Raw genomic sequence first — 15,762 nt, 5'->3', positions numbered from 1 at the left:
GCTCCCAGTCCAAGAGTGAGGCTCCTGGGCAAGCAGCTCATTAGTCTCTTCTGCCATCACTGCCAGGCCACAAGCCTCTGTTCCTCAGCTACCTCGTTCTGCCACCTACCCATCCCCACTCCATTCCAGCTACTGACAACTGGAAATCACTTATTGAATACTGTGGGTCTTGAAAAAGGAATTTGGAATTTGGAAAATTCAGCAGTGGCCATAGGACTGGAAAAGGTCAGTTTTCATTCCAATCCCAAAGAAGTGCAATGCCAAAGAATGTTCAAACTATGGCAAAATTGCATTCATTTCTCACACTAGCAAAGTAATGCTCAAAATACTCCAAGGTAGACTTCAACAATACGTGAACCGAGAACTTCTAGATGCACAAGCTGGATTTAGAAAAGGCAGAGGAACTGGAGATCAAATTGCCAACATCTGTTGGATCATAGGAAATGCAAGAGAATTTCAGAAAAACATCTACTTCTGCTTCATTGACTATGTTAAAGCCTTTGACTGTGTGGATCACAACAAACTGTGGAAAATTCTTAAAGAGATGGGAATACCAGAGCACATTACCCGCCACCTGAGAAACCTGAATGCAGGTCAAGAAGCAACAGTTAGAACCGGACATAGAACAATGGACTGGTTCCAAATTAGGAAAGGAGTACATCAAGGCTGTATATCATCACCCTGCTTATTTAACTTAAATGCAGAGTACATCATGCAAAATGCCAGGCTGGATGAAGCTCAAGCTGGAATCAAGATTGCCAGGAGAAATATCAATAACCTCAGATATGCAGATGACACCACTTTTATGGCAGAAAGCAAAGAGAAACTAAAGTGTCTCTTGATGAAAGTGGAAGAGGAGAGTCAAAAAGCTGGCTTAAAACTCAACATTCAAAAAACTAAGACCATGGCATCTGGTCCCATCACTTCATGGCAAATAGATGGGGAAACAATGGAAACAGTGACAGATTTTATTTTCTTGGGCTCCAAAATCATTGCAGATGGTGAGTGCAGCCATGAAATTAAAAGATGCTTGCTCCTTGGAAGAAAAGCTATGACCAACCTAGACATATAAAGAAGCAGAGACATTACTTTGCCAACAAAGGTCTGTATAGTCAAAGCTATGGTTTTTCCAATAGTCATGTATGGATGTGAGAGCTGGACAACAAAGAAAGCTGAGCACTGAAGAACTGATGCTTTTGAATTGTGGTGTTGGAGAAGACTCTGGAGAGTCCTTTGGACGGCAAGAAGATCAAACCAGTCAATCTTAGAGGAAATCAGTCCTGACTATCCAATGGAAGGACTGATGCTGAAGCTGAAACTCCAATACTTTGACCACCTGATGCGAAGAACTGACTCATTTGAAAGACCCTGATGCTGGGAAAGATTGAAGGCATGAGGAGAAGGGGATGACAGAGGATGAGATAGTCGGATGGCATCACCAACTCGATGGACAAGTTTGAGCAAGCTCCGGGAGTTGGTGATGTGCAGGGAAACCTGGTGTGCTGCAGCCCACGGGGTCACAAAGAGTCGGACATGACTGAGCAACTGATATGAATCTATCATTTTTAAATTTGATTTTAAAAAGCCATTATTACTCATGAAAAATTAAAGAGTGAACTACATTGAACATTCACCTCTTGCTGCCCACCTCTTCCTCCATTTTTACATAATATTCTCTAAACACTTGGCTGTTCAAGACATGATACTAGATCTTGCAAAGGGAAGCAGAGGACAGGGAACCACCTGAGCATTCATCCGTCTCCCCCTTCTCCATTCATGTCAGTTCATGGGCTTTCTAAATGGCTTGGGGAATTCTTTTTTCTCTTTCTACTCTTCTTGGAAATGATCTAAATATACAACAAGAGATAAAGGATTAAATAAGGTAAGGAAAGACACTCTATGTTCTTGGGTGGGATAAGAGCATAAGTATGCTGATACTACATGGAATTAAGAAACACAGATTAAAATAAGATAAGGTTTATATCTAGTAGTCTGGCAAAAAAAGGGAGACTGGATACTAGTGTAGATGGGATGTGAGCTTATAGGAACCACACACTGCTTAGGGGTGTAGACTGGTGTAGCTATTGTAGGACCACGAGGCAAAAATTCATCAAATTAAATACATCACCCACCAATCCAATGCTGGGTATGTATGACAAGAAAATTTCACAATTCCACAGTGGTATTCAGTGCAGCATTGTTGCTTTAGGGGCGAGTTTAAAGCTATTTGAGGGGTCATCACTAGGGAAATGGGTATTTAAAACATCTAAGATGCACACCCTGAGGCATCATCCAGTAACTAGAAGTGGTGAGTTAGACACAGCTACAGCAATGTAGCTGAATCTTAAGCATACAGTGTTGGAGGAGGTCATGGAGAAGACATGATCACCAATTGACCTGAAGTTGGACCCATCAATTGGAGTCTCCTCATCCCCCTCCCCTGTCCTCATAAAGTATGTGTGGTGCTCCCACAGGAGGAGTCGTTTTCAAGGACTTGGCCTTGAGAGCAAGGTGCCGAGATCATCTGTACGTTATACATGCCTGAATCCTGTTAAGGCCTCTATGTTAACTCTTAAGACCCTGGCAGGTGGGTGCAGAGATCCCCTTGTCCTGTGGCCACTGAAGAGAAGCCTCATCGGTGAGTTCCCCTGCTTATAAACCTGCCACCTACCACTTTGGGGCTGCTGTCTCTTCGATCTCTCCTTGTCTTCCATGTATGAGAGCCAGTGAACCAACATATAGACCTTAACAGAAAAAACAAAAAACACCCAAATGACTTATTAACATGATTTTCATAAATTAAAAATACATGTATACAGAAAAATGATACTTACATTTTTTAAGAACACAAACAATTAACGGTTGCCTATGGGGCAGGAGGAGGCTGGATGGGAGTGTAGGGGTAAGTTAAATGAATCCTGGCTCCAAGTTCGATGAGCAGGATGACCTCAAACATCCAAGTCTGAGGTTCTCTACTTGTGCACGTGTACATGAGAGAAAATACTGTGTCACGTCTTTAACATGAAATACTATGTGGTCATTACGTAGTATTGCAGGATACTTAGAGACATTGAAATCTATTTTTGACTTAATACTAAGCAGAAGTTACCCAACATCATGCCTCTATTATTTCTTTTTTTTTTTTTTTGGTTAAAATAAAATTCCATATAAATTGAAGAATAAAAGTGTCTGGGGAAGGGCAGTGACTTTTTTTTTTTTTTGCTTTTCTATATTTGTAATTTGCTTTCATTTGACCATGTATTGCACAATAAAGAAAAATAAGAATTTTTAAAGACTTTTTTGGTTTTCACAATAGCGCAAGAATAAAGAGATGGTGAGGATTTCCAGTACTGAAAAAGGAGGCGGGCTTTTTCTAAAGCTTTGCGATTTCAAAGGCAAAAGCTTAAGCCCAAGCTTCCTGGATTGCTCTCGCCTTTCCCTTGAGAACAGAAGGAGCCATGGGTGTTCTAAGGATCCCCTTTGGAAAGGGACGGCAGGCCAAGGGGCTGAGAGTCGTCTTACCGGGTGGCACTGAGCTTACAGACAAGGGAGGCCATCCATAGGAGCTGCCCTCAGTCCCCCACACGAGAAAATCTGCCTCCAGCCGAGGAAAGTCACTGCAGCACAACAGTTTCACACAGTATTCGTATTCCAAAGAGACAGAACTTCCAGGCAAAGGATATTTATTTAGACAGGTTACAGCTGGAGGAGATGGCGATGCCAGCTCACATATGAAGGCTGGGTAGAGGCAGCATGCTTGCTTTAGGCCTTGCAAACAGCTTCTTTCTTCACCTCCAGGTTCTGACAGCCGTCTCTTCAGTGCTTCAGTGAAACAGCCAATGACTTTGGGAGATGCTTTCAGCTTTATAATATTACGAGCCTTTTTGTAAAGCTCTGTGGAGCAGTTCCTAGAAACCATATGCAATGGGTCTTCTTCCTTTTCCCCTACATCTGAGCAAACTCGATGGCATGTCACAAAACATACAGGGAACTTCGGTCTTGGGAACAGAGTCCCTTTTCGATGTGTTTGCCTGCATCCAAGTATTGGGATCGACAGCCCCATCGCAGCCTATGACATTATGAGAGGGCAGTCTTGTCTTGTGGAATGCATGGTCCCAGCAATTCATGACATGCTGCTGCATGTTTTTTTCTTAATGGTGTTAAAGCCTCCAGTCCAGGGTCTGAGGTGTCTGAACTGCCAGAGAAACTGAACCTGGGCCAAATGATTGATTTTCAGTATAAAAAAAAGTAATGAAACCAAAGTTCAACAAAGCTGTGGTGATTTCCAGCTTTCCTAGATATATGAGATGCATACAACACTAACTGAGGAAGGAGGAAGAAAGAGAAAGGAATACACAAAATGATGACATTGAGCAAAGTGTTAAGAACACACTGGTGGGAAGGAAATTAAATTGAGTGAACTGCCCTACCATTGAGTTGCTTAATGTCCAGCCTACACTGAAACAAGCAAATTTCCACAGTTAATAGAGCTATACTTTTTCATGTAACATTTGTGTTGTGAACCAAAAATCTAGAAGGGAAATTGCCTACTGATTAATTACAACTAATAAAGGATCCCTATTACAGAGAACGATTAGCTTCCTTGGCTCATGGCTTCCCACTAATCATCAAGTTTGTAATTTTGCATGATATGATTTTTCTGCATATAAACTTAAAAAGAGAAAATGAGGTAGCTTAGATCATTCAGAGGGGCCTGGATCTGAATTCAAGTGCATGATACCTGGTAATGTTTAGAATGGTCAAGAGCGTTAGAACCAGAAAAATCGACATCCAAAAGTAAGCTGTCTTTACAGGGTGTGTTAAGCAAATCACACAGCCTGTCCGGGCCTGTTTGCTCCTCAGTAAGATGGGGATGCCATCACCATCTGGTTTGAGGCTGGTGTTGGGGCTCAGAGGAGATGGCAGATAAAGCCCATGTTGCCCAGCACTAAGTGTGCACACAGTCAGTGTAAGGCTGCTTCCTGCCATCCCGATGTCTTATCGGATGGAAGGAAAAGAAAGATGAGAGAACACAATGGTAACGGATGGAGCAAAGTTTTGGGAGAACTGAAGGAGGAGCGGAGTCTACTTAAAGGCAGACAGTCTTAAAGGAAGGAACACTGTTTCAGTTTTTTTAAATTAGCAAACCTTTCCGCTTTCCACTCACCAAAAGGGAGCTGAAGAAAACCTCCCTTTCCACAACAGAGTTCTATTCAGTTATGTTTTGGAGATGCTATGCATGTGTGTAGATGGGGGAAAAAAAAAAACTTAATAGCCATTATCTTTTCATGCTAAATTTTTATTTCAATGTTATGCAACTGCATAAGTATAAATATTTGTTCAATATACAACAATTATGACATCCATAGGGAATTCCTTAGAGAAAATAAGACTGCAAACACTTTATTGCACAGATCCTAACAAACTTTAAGCTGGTAAATCTACAGCTGGGAGTACTAGCGAGGAGCACACCTTACAATCACAGGAGACCGACCGAACAGAACACAGGAGAATTTCTACCATCTGACTGGAGAGGTTCACAACAACAGACAGGTATTACACGAATGCAATCTTAGGGACTCGGTAGCCATCCAAAATGCAAAAACATATTTGGCAAAAATGATAATACACTATACAAAATATACATTTTAAAATATCATTTGTAAACAAGCAGCTAGTTGTGCTTTAAAGAAAACTGGACAGTTAAAAAGCAAAGGCTGTAAACCATACACTATCTCCCCGACAGACCTGTCTAGATGTCTGGGTGCAGAAGGGTTGGGTTATGACAGCCGCAGATTGCAGGTATGAATTATAAATGTTGAGACCATTTTTGAAATCCATGTAAGTTCTTTCAAAATATTTGTTTCTTCTACAATTCACAACACAGTGATGGGGAATGGCTAGAACCTCATGGGAAAAAAATTAGGGGCAAGGAAGAGAGTTTTTTCGCCACTGTCAACTCATTTTACAATGAAGGACAACCAAGGAATTGGTTAAGTTATGCCTTTGTTTTTGGAGTGGAGTTTACAGCCTCTCTAAATGATTTACAGTCCACAGGGATGTAAGATGATGCTGTGCTTCGGTGAACAATTTTATAGCCTGAAGATACTCAGATATCCCTGCGGGGAGGGGGGTTGGGTGCTGGACTAGTATTTACTGGTGATTTTTTTCTCTTACAAAACAAAACAAAAATCCTGCTATGGATCCCAAGCATCTTATAAATACTTATCTGTGTGTATTTTCTCTTAGTGCCTTAGTACTTATGTCAGCGAGTGCCCTCTTACAATACAAAATGAGCCACCAAGAAAACTGCAACAAAAACACAAAGACCCCCTCAGCACTAAAATGACTGGACAAATCCTACATATTCCATGGTATACAAAATTTAAATAAGGCTTAGCAAAAGTAAAAAGGACAGTCACATTCAAGCACCAAATAGCTCCAACAAGTCTTTTTGTTACAAAAATGCTGCTCTTTATTAATACAGTATATATTTTTTTGCATACAAATAAAGAGACCATGTTATGAAATGTATGGAGCTACTTGATGCACCAGGAATGAATGTGAAACCCAGGAACTTGCTAAAAACAGCAAGCTTCATCTACAACATAAGGCCCCAGCTATGTATTAAAATGTATCTGATGTCCTGATTATTCCTTAAAATATATGCTATGACGCCAAACTCCATACCCCCTCCACTTTTCCTCAAAAAAGCAAAGTGAAAGCCTCTTCCAATGCCTAGTGCTTATTCATCAACCTAAATACGAGCAGGTTCGTGTACGGCCAGTTATTTTCTTTTTTGTTCAACAGCAGGGCGGGCGCAGAACTACTACAAAACGTGTGCTTCTTGGACTAGCGACTCATAGCATAAAGGCCTGAGTTTATTTAAGAGCATGAGAAGGAGGGAAAGCAGAACAGAAATAAAAGTCAACGTGTGTGTATAGCCCTCGCTCTACCTCTGGTGAAGAGTTGACACCCACACCCACACACAAGGACAGCTGGCCTTGGAGACAGTTGGGCCCAGGATCAAAATGGCCATTAGTGAAATGAAAATGGCTAGCTCCATCTGTTGTGGCCATTCCTGATGGAGGAGCATTCCAGATGCAGTGATTCGAGTTTTAGATCTGGAAATATAGGTAGCCAGATACAGTGCTATCAAAATTTCTGGTTAAAAATACACATACACACTCACAATCTAGTGTATTTCAGGCTTTCTTTCACCATCAACTCTACTCAGAATGTTTTAACTTAGAAAAAAATGTAGCCTTGCAAGAGTCTTTTCAACCACAGACCAAAACACGTGGGTGGATGTGTATATACACGAATGTGGGTGCATCTATATTTTAACAAACACCCAGTTTTAGCCATTTCACTTCATGACTTCGTGATCAATGGTAGAGCAAAAATCCTACTTAAAAAAAACCCAAACGTTGTAGTAAATGACACCATCAGCAGAAAGGTATCAACTCTACACCCCAAACCAAACACATTGCTAGATATTTACAGAGAAAGTCTTTTCCCTCAACAACCCTCAACCTCAACCAGAAAGAATTTTTTTGTTTGTTTGTTTGTTTTATTTTGTACAAACACTATCTGGTAACAGTTTGCCGGTTCCAATTTGGGAAGGCATTTGGAAGAAGGTCCCCTCTTTCTCTGTCTCGTCTCCTCGCTTCTTCAGTGAGGCTCCAGGCTCTGCCGATAGCAGGGGGGGGTGGTGTCCCACGACGCTGGTTTCCAAGGTAGTCAAGACGCAGTTACACACGCAGGGTGGGTTTCCCCAGGACCGCCCGGGCCTGCCCCGTCACAAGGCCTTTTTGTGGGGGCTGCCGCGCAAACTCTCTTTCCCCCGCCTCTGTCGCAGCCCAGTGTCCTTCTCAGAAGGAAGAACGATGGGGCGCTCAGTGCTTGGAGCGGGGGACGGCTTGGCCGCCTCTCTGCTCACGTTCTGGTTCCTGGTCTGAGCTGGCTGGGTGGGGGCTGGCTCTTTCCCTTTGGTTTCTCCCACGGTGGCGGTTACTGAGAGGGCCCTGTCCCGGTGGCTGGTGCCCACCACCAGGCCAGGGCTGGGGTGCTGGGACTCCAGAGTGATGGCTGAGCTGCGGAAGCATGGCAAGGAGTCGCTCTTGGTCATTTGGGTTCTGCCATCCCCACCAGGCAGGGGTTTCTGCTGGTCCCTGCTGCTGGAGGCTGGGGATTCTGCTGCAGGCCCAGCAGCCTTGGCAGAGGAGGTGTCGCTGGAGGTGGTAGAAGTCTCTGGAACTGCTGGTCTGGCCTCGGGAAAGCCACAGGAGTAGCTCAGAGACTTCTCTGGGAGGGTGGCACAGCGGAGAGAGCTCTGCACCGTGGCTGAAGGTGACCGCTTCATGCCACTGGGCTTGCTGGCCTCGGTCAGTGGCTTCTGGGGACTGAGCCCTTTCCCCTTGGCCTCTGGCCAGCCCTTCCCAGCGGCTGCTGCCGGCTTCTCTGTGCCCTTAGGCACAGCCTCGCTGTGCACCGAGGACAAGCCGGCCCCCAGCTTCTCACCATCCGCAGGGGTGTAAAGTGCTTCAGTGCATTTCTTGCCTTCAGACTTGCCAGCGTCGGTGCTGGTGGCCAGAGGACTCGGGCTCCTGTCTGTCTGTTTGCACGGAAGGGGACAATCTTTCACAGTGGATGGTGTGGGGGCCTTTGGAGACAGGTTTTGCCTTTCCCTAAAGGTGGGAAGTTTCTGGTCCACTGACTCACTGGCCCCTAGGAGTCCTCGCCCTGGTGGATGTCCAAGCATCTCCAGTGCCCCTGGGGGACACCGAGCGCTGGTGGGTCTCAGCTTTGTGTCTAGAGGACCCCCTTCCATGGGCAGGGGGCCTGAGTACCCACTGGCTCCCTGGCCAATCACTTCACGGGCTGTGTTCTGGGGATCTGGAAGGACAGGGAACTCCTCTGACACACCCTTACCACTCCCCACCCCAGCTCTGCCGAGGGTCGGAGCGCCAGGCTCTTTGCTCACTGCAGCCTCAGTGCTCGGCTTCTGGGAGGAGAGGGGCCGGTCTGGGAACTTAGACTTTGGAGGGCCCAGGTCGGGGTCAGACCTGGGCTTGTGGCTGCTGCTGTCACTGTGCACAGCAGTGGGCCTGAGAGCATCCTGGAAGCTAGAGTCTATAGCACAGGGCTTGCTCCCCAGCAGAGAGGCGGCAGGGTGGCTGGGCAGAATGCAGTGCTGACAAGCCAGGCCAGGGAGCTCTTTGGTAGGGGGTGGGGGCTGACAGCTACTGGTGAGGTGCTTTTGTGGGGGCTGTTCTTTCCTTTCTGGTTCCCTGGGACCCAGCTGAGAGCTACTGGTGACATGCTTTAGTGGAGGTTGTTCTTTCCTTTCCAGTTCCTTGGGACCCGGCTGAGAACTACTGGTGAGGTGCTTTTGTGGGGGCTGTTCTTTCCTTTCCGGTTCCTTGGGACCCGGCTGAGACTTACTGGTGAGGTGCTTTTGTGGGGGCTGTTCTTTCCTTTCCGGATCCTTGGGACCCACCTGAGAACTACTGGTGAGGTGCTTTTGCAGAGGCTGTTCTTTCGTTTCTGGTTCCTTGGGACTCAGCTTAGAGCTAATGGTGAGGTGCTTTTGCAGAGGCTGTTCTTTTGTTTCTGGTTCCTTGGGACCCAGCTGAGAACTACTGGTGAGGTGCTTCTGCAAACACTGTTCTTTCCTTTCCGGTTCCTTGGGACTCAGCTGAGAGCTAATGGTGACGTGCTTTTGCAGAGGCTGTTCTTTCCTTTCCGGCTCCTTGGGACTCAGCTGAGAGCTAATGGTGAGGTGCTTTTGCAGAAGCTGTTCTTTCCTTTCTGGCTCCTTGGGACTCAGCTGAGAGCTAATGGTGAGGTGCTTTTGCAGAAGCTGTTCTTTCCTTTCCGGCTCCTTGGGACTCAGCTGAGAGCTACTGGTGAGGTGCTTTTGCAGAGGCTGTTCTTTCCTTTCCGGCTCCTTGGGGCTCAGCTGAGAGCTACTGGTGACGTGCTTTTGCAGAGGCTGTTCCTTCCTTTCTGGTTCCTTGGGACTCAGCTGAGAGCTAATGGTGAGGTGCTTTTGCAGAGGCTGTTCTTTCCTTTCCGGCTCCTTGGGGCTCAGCTGACAGCTACTGGTGACGTGCTTTTGCAGAGGCTGTTCTTTCCTTTCCGGCTCCTTGGGACTCAGCTGACAGCTACTGGTGAGGTGCTTTTGCAGAGGCTGTTCTTTCCTTTCCGGCTCCTTGGGGCTCAGCTGAGAGCTACTGGTGATGTGCTTTTGCAGAGGCTGTTCTTTCCTTTCTGGTTCCTTGGGACTCAGCTGAGAGCTAATGGTGAGGTGCTTTTGCAGAGGCTGTTCTTTCGTTTCTGGTTCCTTGGGACCCAGCTGAGAACTACTGGTGAGGTGCTTCTGCAAACACTGTTCTTTCCTTTCTGGTTCCTTGGGACTCAGCTGAGAGCTACTGGTGACGTGCTCTTGCAGAGGCTGTTCTTTCCTTTCTGGTTCCTTGGGACTCAGCTGAGAGCTAATAGTGAGGTGCTTTTGTGGAGGTTGTTCTTTCCTTTCCAGTTCCTTGGGACACAGTTGAGAACTACTGGTGACGTGCTTTTGTGGGGGCTGTTCTTTCCTTTCTGGTTCCTTGGGACCCAGCTGAGAGCTACTGGTGAGGTGCTTCTGCAAACACTGTTCTTTCCTTTCCGGATCCTGGGGACCCGGCTGAGAACTACTGGGGAGGTGCTTTTGCAGGGGCTGTTCTTTCCTCTCCGGTTCCTTGGGACCCAGCTGAGAACTACTGGGGAGGTGCTTTTGCAGAGGCTGTTCTTTCCTCTCGGGTTCCTTGGGACCCGGCTGAGAACTACTGGTGACGTGCTTTTGCAGGGGCTGTTCTTTCCTCTCCGGTTCCTTGGGACCCGGCTGAGAACTACTGGGGAGGTGCTTTTGCAGAGGCTGTTCTTTCCTCTCCGGTTCCTTGGGACCCGGCTGAGAACTACTGGTGACGTGCTTTTGCATGGGCTGTTCTTTCCTCTCCGGTTCCTTGGGACCCGGCTGAGAACTGGTGAGGTACTTTTGCAGAGGTTGTTCTTTCCTCTCCGGTTCCTTGGGACCGTCTTTCTGCACAGACTGGAAACCAGAAGGCCTTCCACTCTTCTCACTCTCTGGCCTGGGCGGCTCCAGAGACCACCTGGTAGAAGCAGGTTCCATCTTGGATTCCAGGCCTCTCTCTGCGCCCAGCTCTCTCTCACAAGGAGCCCCCGCAGAGCGCAAAGAGGAGTCCTCTCTGGCCGGCAGCCTCACCTCCTCTCGGCCGTCTCTGGGCTTTGCTCTCCCGCAAGGCCCGCATGCTTTCTCCAAGGCCTGGGTCTGGGTGGAGACATCCGGGCGGGTCCTCCCCACCACAGGGAGGGTTTGGGAGTTGTCGCTGGGTTTAGCAGCTTCTGGGGGACACAGCTCCTTGGAGGGGTCTCTGCGGATGTCGGGCCTCGCAGCTGACCACTCGCTCCCGACTATGGAAGGGCCCCTTTCGGACAACTCTCTCCCACTCGGCTTCTCTCTAGGGGGGACACTTTCAGGCAAGAGTGGGCTGCGGGATCTAGACGTGTTGGCACCTTGGAGGTTCTGCCCTGGGAAGGGAAGGAGCTTAACGTCGGGGCTGTGGTCTTGGTGTTGACTGGGGTGGCCCTCTCCCCGCTGGGGATGGCTCTCCATGATGGTCGCTGGGGCACGGGCTGCCTGGGAGACCTTCTTGTCCAGCTTCAGCTCTGGGTCAGGCGGGGCAGCCACCGGTGAACTCTGCAGACCCCGGCTGGCTGGTGGGAACCGGGGCTCAAGCAGGTAGGATTTGTTCACCTTGAAGCCGGCAGGGGAGGACTCTCTCTGACCCGCAGTGTCAGCCTTCCTCCCTGTACTGCTGGGGAGAGCGAGGGGCATGGGGGACTCCACATCACTGCCTGGGCTGGGGCTCTGGGCAGGCTCCGGGGAAGGCAGCTCTGTCTTGGAGGCCTGAGGTCCCGACAGGAGAGCGATGTCCAAGGTGCCTTCAATGGGCTTCAGGCACGACACAGACCGCCCTTCCAGCTTATACTCGGAGGGGCTTTTCCGGACAGGCGACTCTGGGGCAGCCAAGCCCGGCTTCTCCGCTCCACTGTCCACCCGGCCAGAAAGGGCCTTGAGAGGGACAAAGGAGACGGCGCTGAGCTGAGCCGCGTGGGCGCTGCCGATGAACGGTGTGCGGGCCTCGGACGCTGGCGGGGCCTCCTGCTGCCCTCCCACGGGCCGGCCCAGGCTCCCAGGCAGGCAGTCCTGGGCACCAGCTGTCACCTTGGGCTTGAGCACAGAACAGAGGCTCTCGTCTTTGTCTTCGAGGGACATCTTCTTTCGGAGGTAATCGATGTTGGCCAACTTGCCGTCTAACTTCTCACACCGCAGACCCTCCTTGGCCTGGGGGGCCTTCTCTGCGGTGTCCCCCTTCCCGGAGGTGGACCTGTGGGTGGTGTGACAGAGGCCGTCTTGGAGGGCGCTGTGCGTCGAGGCTCGTTTGAGGTCACAGGTGCCCTGGCCGTGGTCCCCAGCTGCCGTTGTCCCCTCAGAGGCGACACCCTCGCTGGCCCGCACATTGGCCTGCTTGTGGAGAGCATCTTTCAAAAGGCTGCACAGGGGCTGGGCCTCCTGCACGGCTGCTTTGCTTTCAAAATGATTTGACCTCTCTGAAGCTTTTGGATAGATTTTCTTGTCTCTCTCTTCGAGCCTAAAAGCACAGAGGTTTTCCAAGTCACTGCCGAGTCCGTGGGGCTTCGGGCGGGATTCCTGTTTTTCCGAGAGCCCGTCAGGTTTCTTCACCACCACCTTGGCCTTTAGCTTCTCTCGGTCCAGCTCGTCCACAGACTCCTGGCGGCCCAGCTTCCGGGACACGGGGCGTTTCAGGCAGCCCTGCTCCACGGGCCTGGCCCGGCTGAGGGCAGGCGCGTCGCACACGTTCTCCTCCAGGCTCTGCAAGGTCACCTCCCGCTGTTGCTGCTCCCGCGGCACCTCCTCCTGGGTGACCTCAAGGCTGTGCTTGCGGGAGCACAGGTGCTTCTTGTCGCCTCCATAGGAGGGAGACAGCTTCTCCTCTGACTGCACGCGCTTGAGCAGTGGGGACCGAGGGGGTTCTGCACTCTTGGGCCTCACGACGTGCCTGACGATGGTGGGTGGGGAGTGCATTTTGCTGGGAAAGGCTTGAGCCATCTTGGAATTGCCAAGTGAGTGCCCCAGCAGAGGGGATGGGGACCGCTGCGGGGAGGTGGGCTGTGGGGTCGGAGAGGGTGTCCGGGCCAGCGGAGACAGGGGGATGCTGCCAGCTGACTTCCGCCTTCCTGACCGGTAGCGCTGCCCGCTGAGTTTGGGCGCCAGACCATGGAGCGTGCTGGGCCGGACGTGTCCTGACCCCGCTGGGGAGTTGGGAGCGCTGGAGCTTGGGGAGCTGCTCTGGGAGGAGTTAGTGCCTGTGGGTGGGAAACAGGACATTGTGAGCAAGAGCCCCCTTCCCCTTTCTTCCCAGGCTTTCCGACCCGAGCTGTTTTAGATAAGGGCAGTGAACTGTCTCAGCATCTCAGTCTAGTGAATAAATACTTTCCAGATAAACCTCCCCAAAGGTTAACCCAGTACTTCCTGTCTTTTCTAAGGGACCGAATAGCTATATCTTCTGACCTTCCTGTCAATCCTGTTCTCTGTCAGTTACATCCCCACCTTCTCTCTTTAAGCTGGAATAAGCTTGTCTTCTAGGATCTCAGCTGGTAGCCCCTCAACTCTTGCTAGGAGGGGAGGTTCACTCACCGGATGGGAAGTCGGGGGTGGAACGGTAGCTGGGTGTAGGGGATCGGGGAGACAAGCTGTGAGTGGGGGACCCTGGGAGGCTCTCCCCTGATGACAGGGATCGGTTCAAGCAGGAGAAACTTCGGCTGGTGTGGAGTAAAGGAGAAGGCTGCTTAGCTAGTTTTTTGAAAAGGGATCTCCTCCTAGAGTGAAAACAGGAGAAAACTGCTCAGATTCTACATTCAAAACCACCCCCCCTTCCCCAAAGCACCAATGCACTGATTCAGTACACCCAGAGACAGTGACATGATGGCAGGTCCTCTTAAAGAGAAGGGTTCCACTTTTACATTCAAAACTTTCCTATGACTTAGAAAGGAAGAGGCTTTGAGAATACACAATGGAAACCCTCTTAATTTCAAGCACTTTAAGAAAAGTTGTGAAAATAGGAAAATATATCTGGTGACTCAGAATCTGCCTGCAATGCAGGAGACCCGGGTTCAATCCCTGGGCTCGGAAGATCCCGAGAAGACAAGGGCAACCCATTCCAGTCTTCTTGTCAGGAATATTTCAGGCACAGAGGAGCCTTGCAGGCTACAGTCCACGGGGTCGCAAAGAGCTGGACATGACTGAGCAACTAAGAATAAATGCTTATTCATTTATTTGTATGTCAGGTTTTTGAGGATACTGTTTTTTGCCTGAAAGCTTCCAAGAATATAGCTCTGAACACACTGACACAATTAAATTAAGAGACAGTACAAAGTAAATCCCTGTAAGAAAAACTGTCATTTGGAATATTGGATTCTTTAATGGTGATCTGCTGGGTAGAGGCTTTCATCCTTGAGGGGCTGTTTGCTGTGCTTATTCCATCGTGAACTCCTGAATATTCCTATGGACAATGGAGGCTGTTCATTTACACAGAAAAACTGAGGAAGGTGAACTGAAGCTTATCGTATCAGCAGGGCAGCAGACACCACGCTTCAGCAGAGGGCAAATGTGTAGTGAGTGCCAACAAGCATGTCCTAAAGTTAAAAGCACAGCTTCAGATGGCTTTGAAAAGCAGGTATAGGGTTCCTTCATCTCCAGGGGCTGAGTCACACACTTTCCACTCTACTATCCCTTGAAGCAGTGTGTTCTATATGACCCAACACACACTCAAAATATAAAGCTCACATTAAAAAAAAAAAAAAAAAAGGATAACAATGTATGTGTGTGTGTGCACGGATGTGTACTTTTAATCACAGTAATAAATATGCTTGGGTCAAAAAGTCAGATAGCTTTATAAGCTTATAATGAAAAATAGCTCTGTTCTGCCTTGTCCCCGATCCCCAGTGAAACTCTTTCTACTCTTTTAGCTGTCTGCAAATTTCTATGTAATGTGCTTATGCTGTTTTTTCAATCCTAGAAATTATCTGTTGATTTCCTACCACCGAAGATGAAAATTTAGCCCTTATAACAATCTATTCCCCTTCTAAACAAGCACATTTCCTCCCAGTTGAGCTAAACCAAATTTTTGGTTAGGAACAAAAGGTCGATACTTTATTTTACACAATAAATACTGTTCTAGTTTGGCCATGAAAAGCATAATTCTATTTTCCTTTCTTATACAAATTTGTCTTTCCTGGAGTTAACAATCATTGCTTTTTTCATTTGCATATTTTTCTTTTCTAGCATTAAAATCCGGAGAAGGCAATGGCACCCCACTCCAGTTCTCTTGCCTGGAAAATCCCATGGATGGAGGAGCCTGGTGGGCTGCAGTCCATGGGATCGTGAAGAGTTGGACACGACTGAGTGACTTCACTTTCACTTTTCACTTTCACGCATTGGAGAAGGAAATGGCAACCCACTCCAGTGTTCTTGCCTGGAGAATCCCAGGGACGGGGGAGCCTCATGGGCTGCCGTCTATGGGGTCTCACAGAGTCGGACACGACTGAAGTGACTTAGCAGCAGCAGCAGCAGCCGCACTAAAGTCCTTATACTGTGATCCAAAGCACCAAATT

The 15,762-nt window shown here is 48.5% G+C and overlaps 1 protein-coding gene across 22 annotated transcripts in view; it reads right to left on the bottom strand.

The window, feature by feature from the left end:
- Positions 1 to 5,278: 5,278 nt before the first annotated feature.
- Positions 5,279 to 15,762, bottom strand: part of MAST4 (microtubule associated serine/threonine kinase family member 4) — a 616,403-nt gene continuing 605,919 nt past the window's right edge. For all 22 annotated transcript variants that reach the window (XM_086362007.1, XM_086362008.1, XM_086362009.1 and 19 more), the window contains 2 exons: positions 13,787 to 13,968; positions 5,279 to 13,455 (listed from right to left, as the gene is read on the bottom strand). In XM_086362007.1, coding sequence (XP_086218133.1) covers positions 7,802 to 13,455; positions 13,787 to 13,968 — 5,836 coding nt within the window. In that variant the 3' untranslated portion in view covers positions 5,279 to 7,801. The remainder of the gene's footprint in view (positions 13,456 to 13,786; positions 13,969 to 15,762) is intronic.

The sequence above is a fragment of the Bos grunniens genome, chromosome 20 (assembly GCF_055505025.1).
Source record: "Bos grunniens cultivar Pamir isolate PY7600 chromosome 20, Bosgru_T2T1.0, whole genome shotgun sequence".
NCBI lineage: Eukaryota > Metazoa > Chordata > Mammalia > Artiodactyla > Bovidae > Bos > Bos grunniens.
This window is presented reverse-complemented; position numbering and strand designations above follow the sequence as displayed.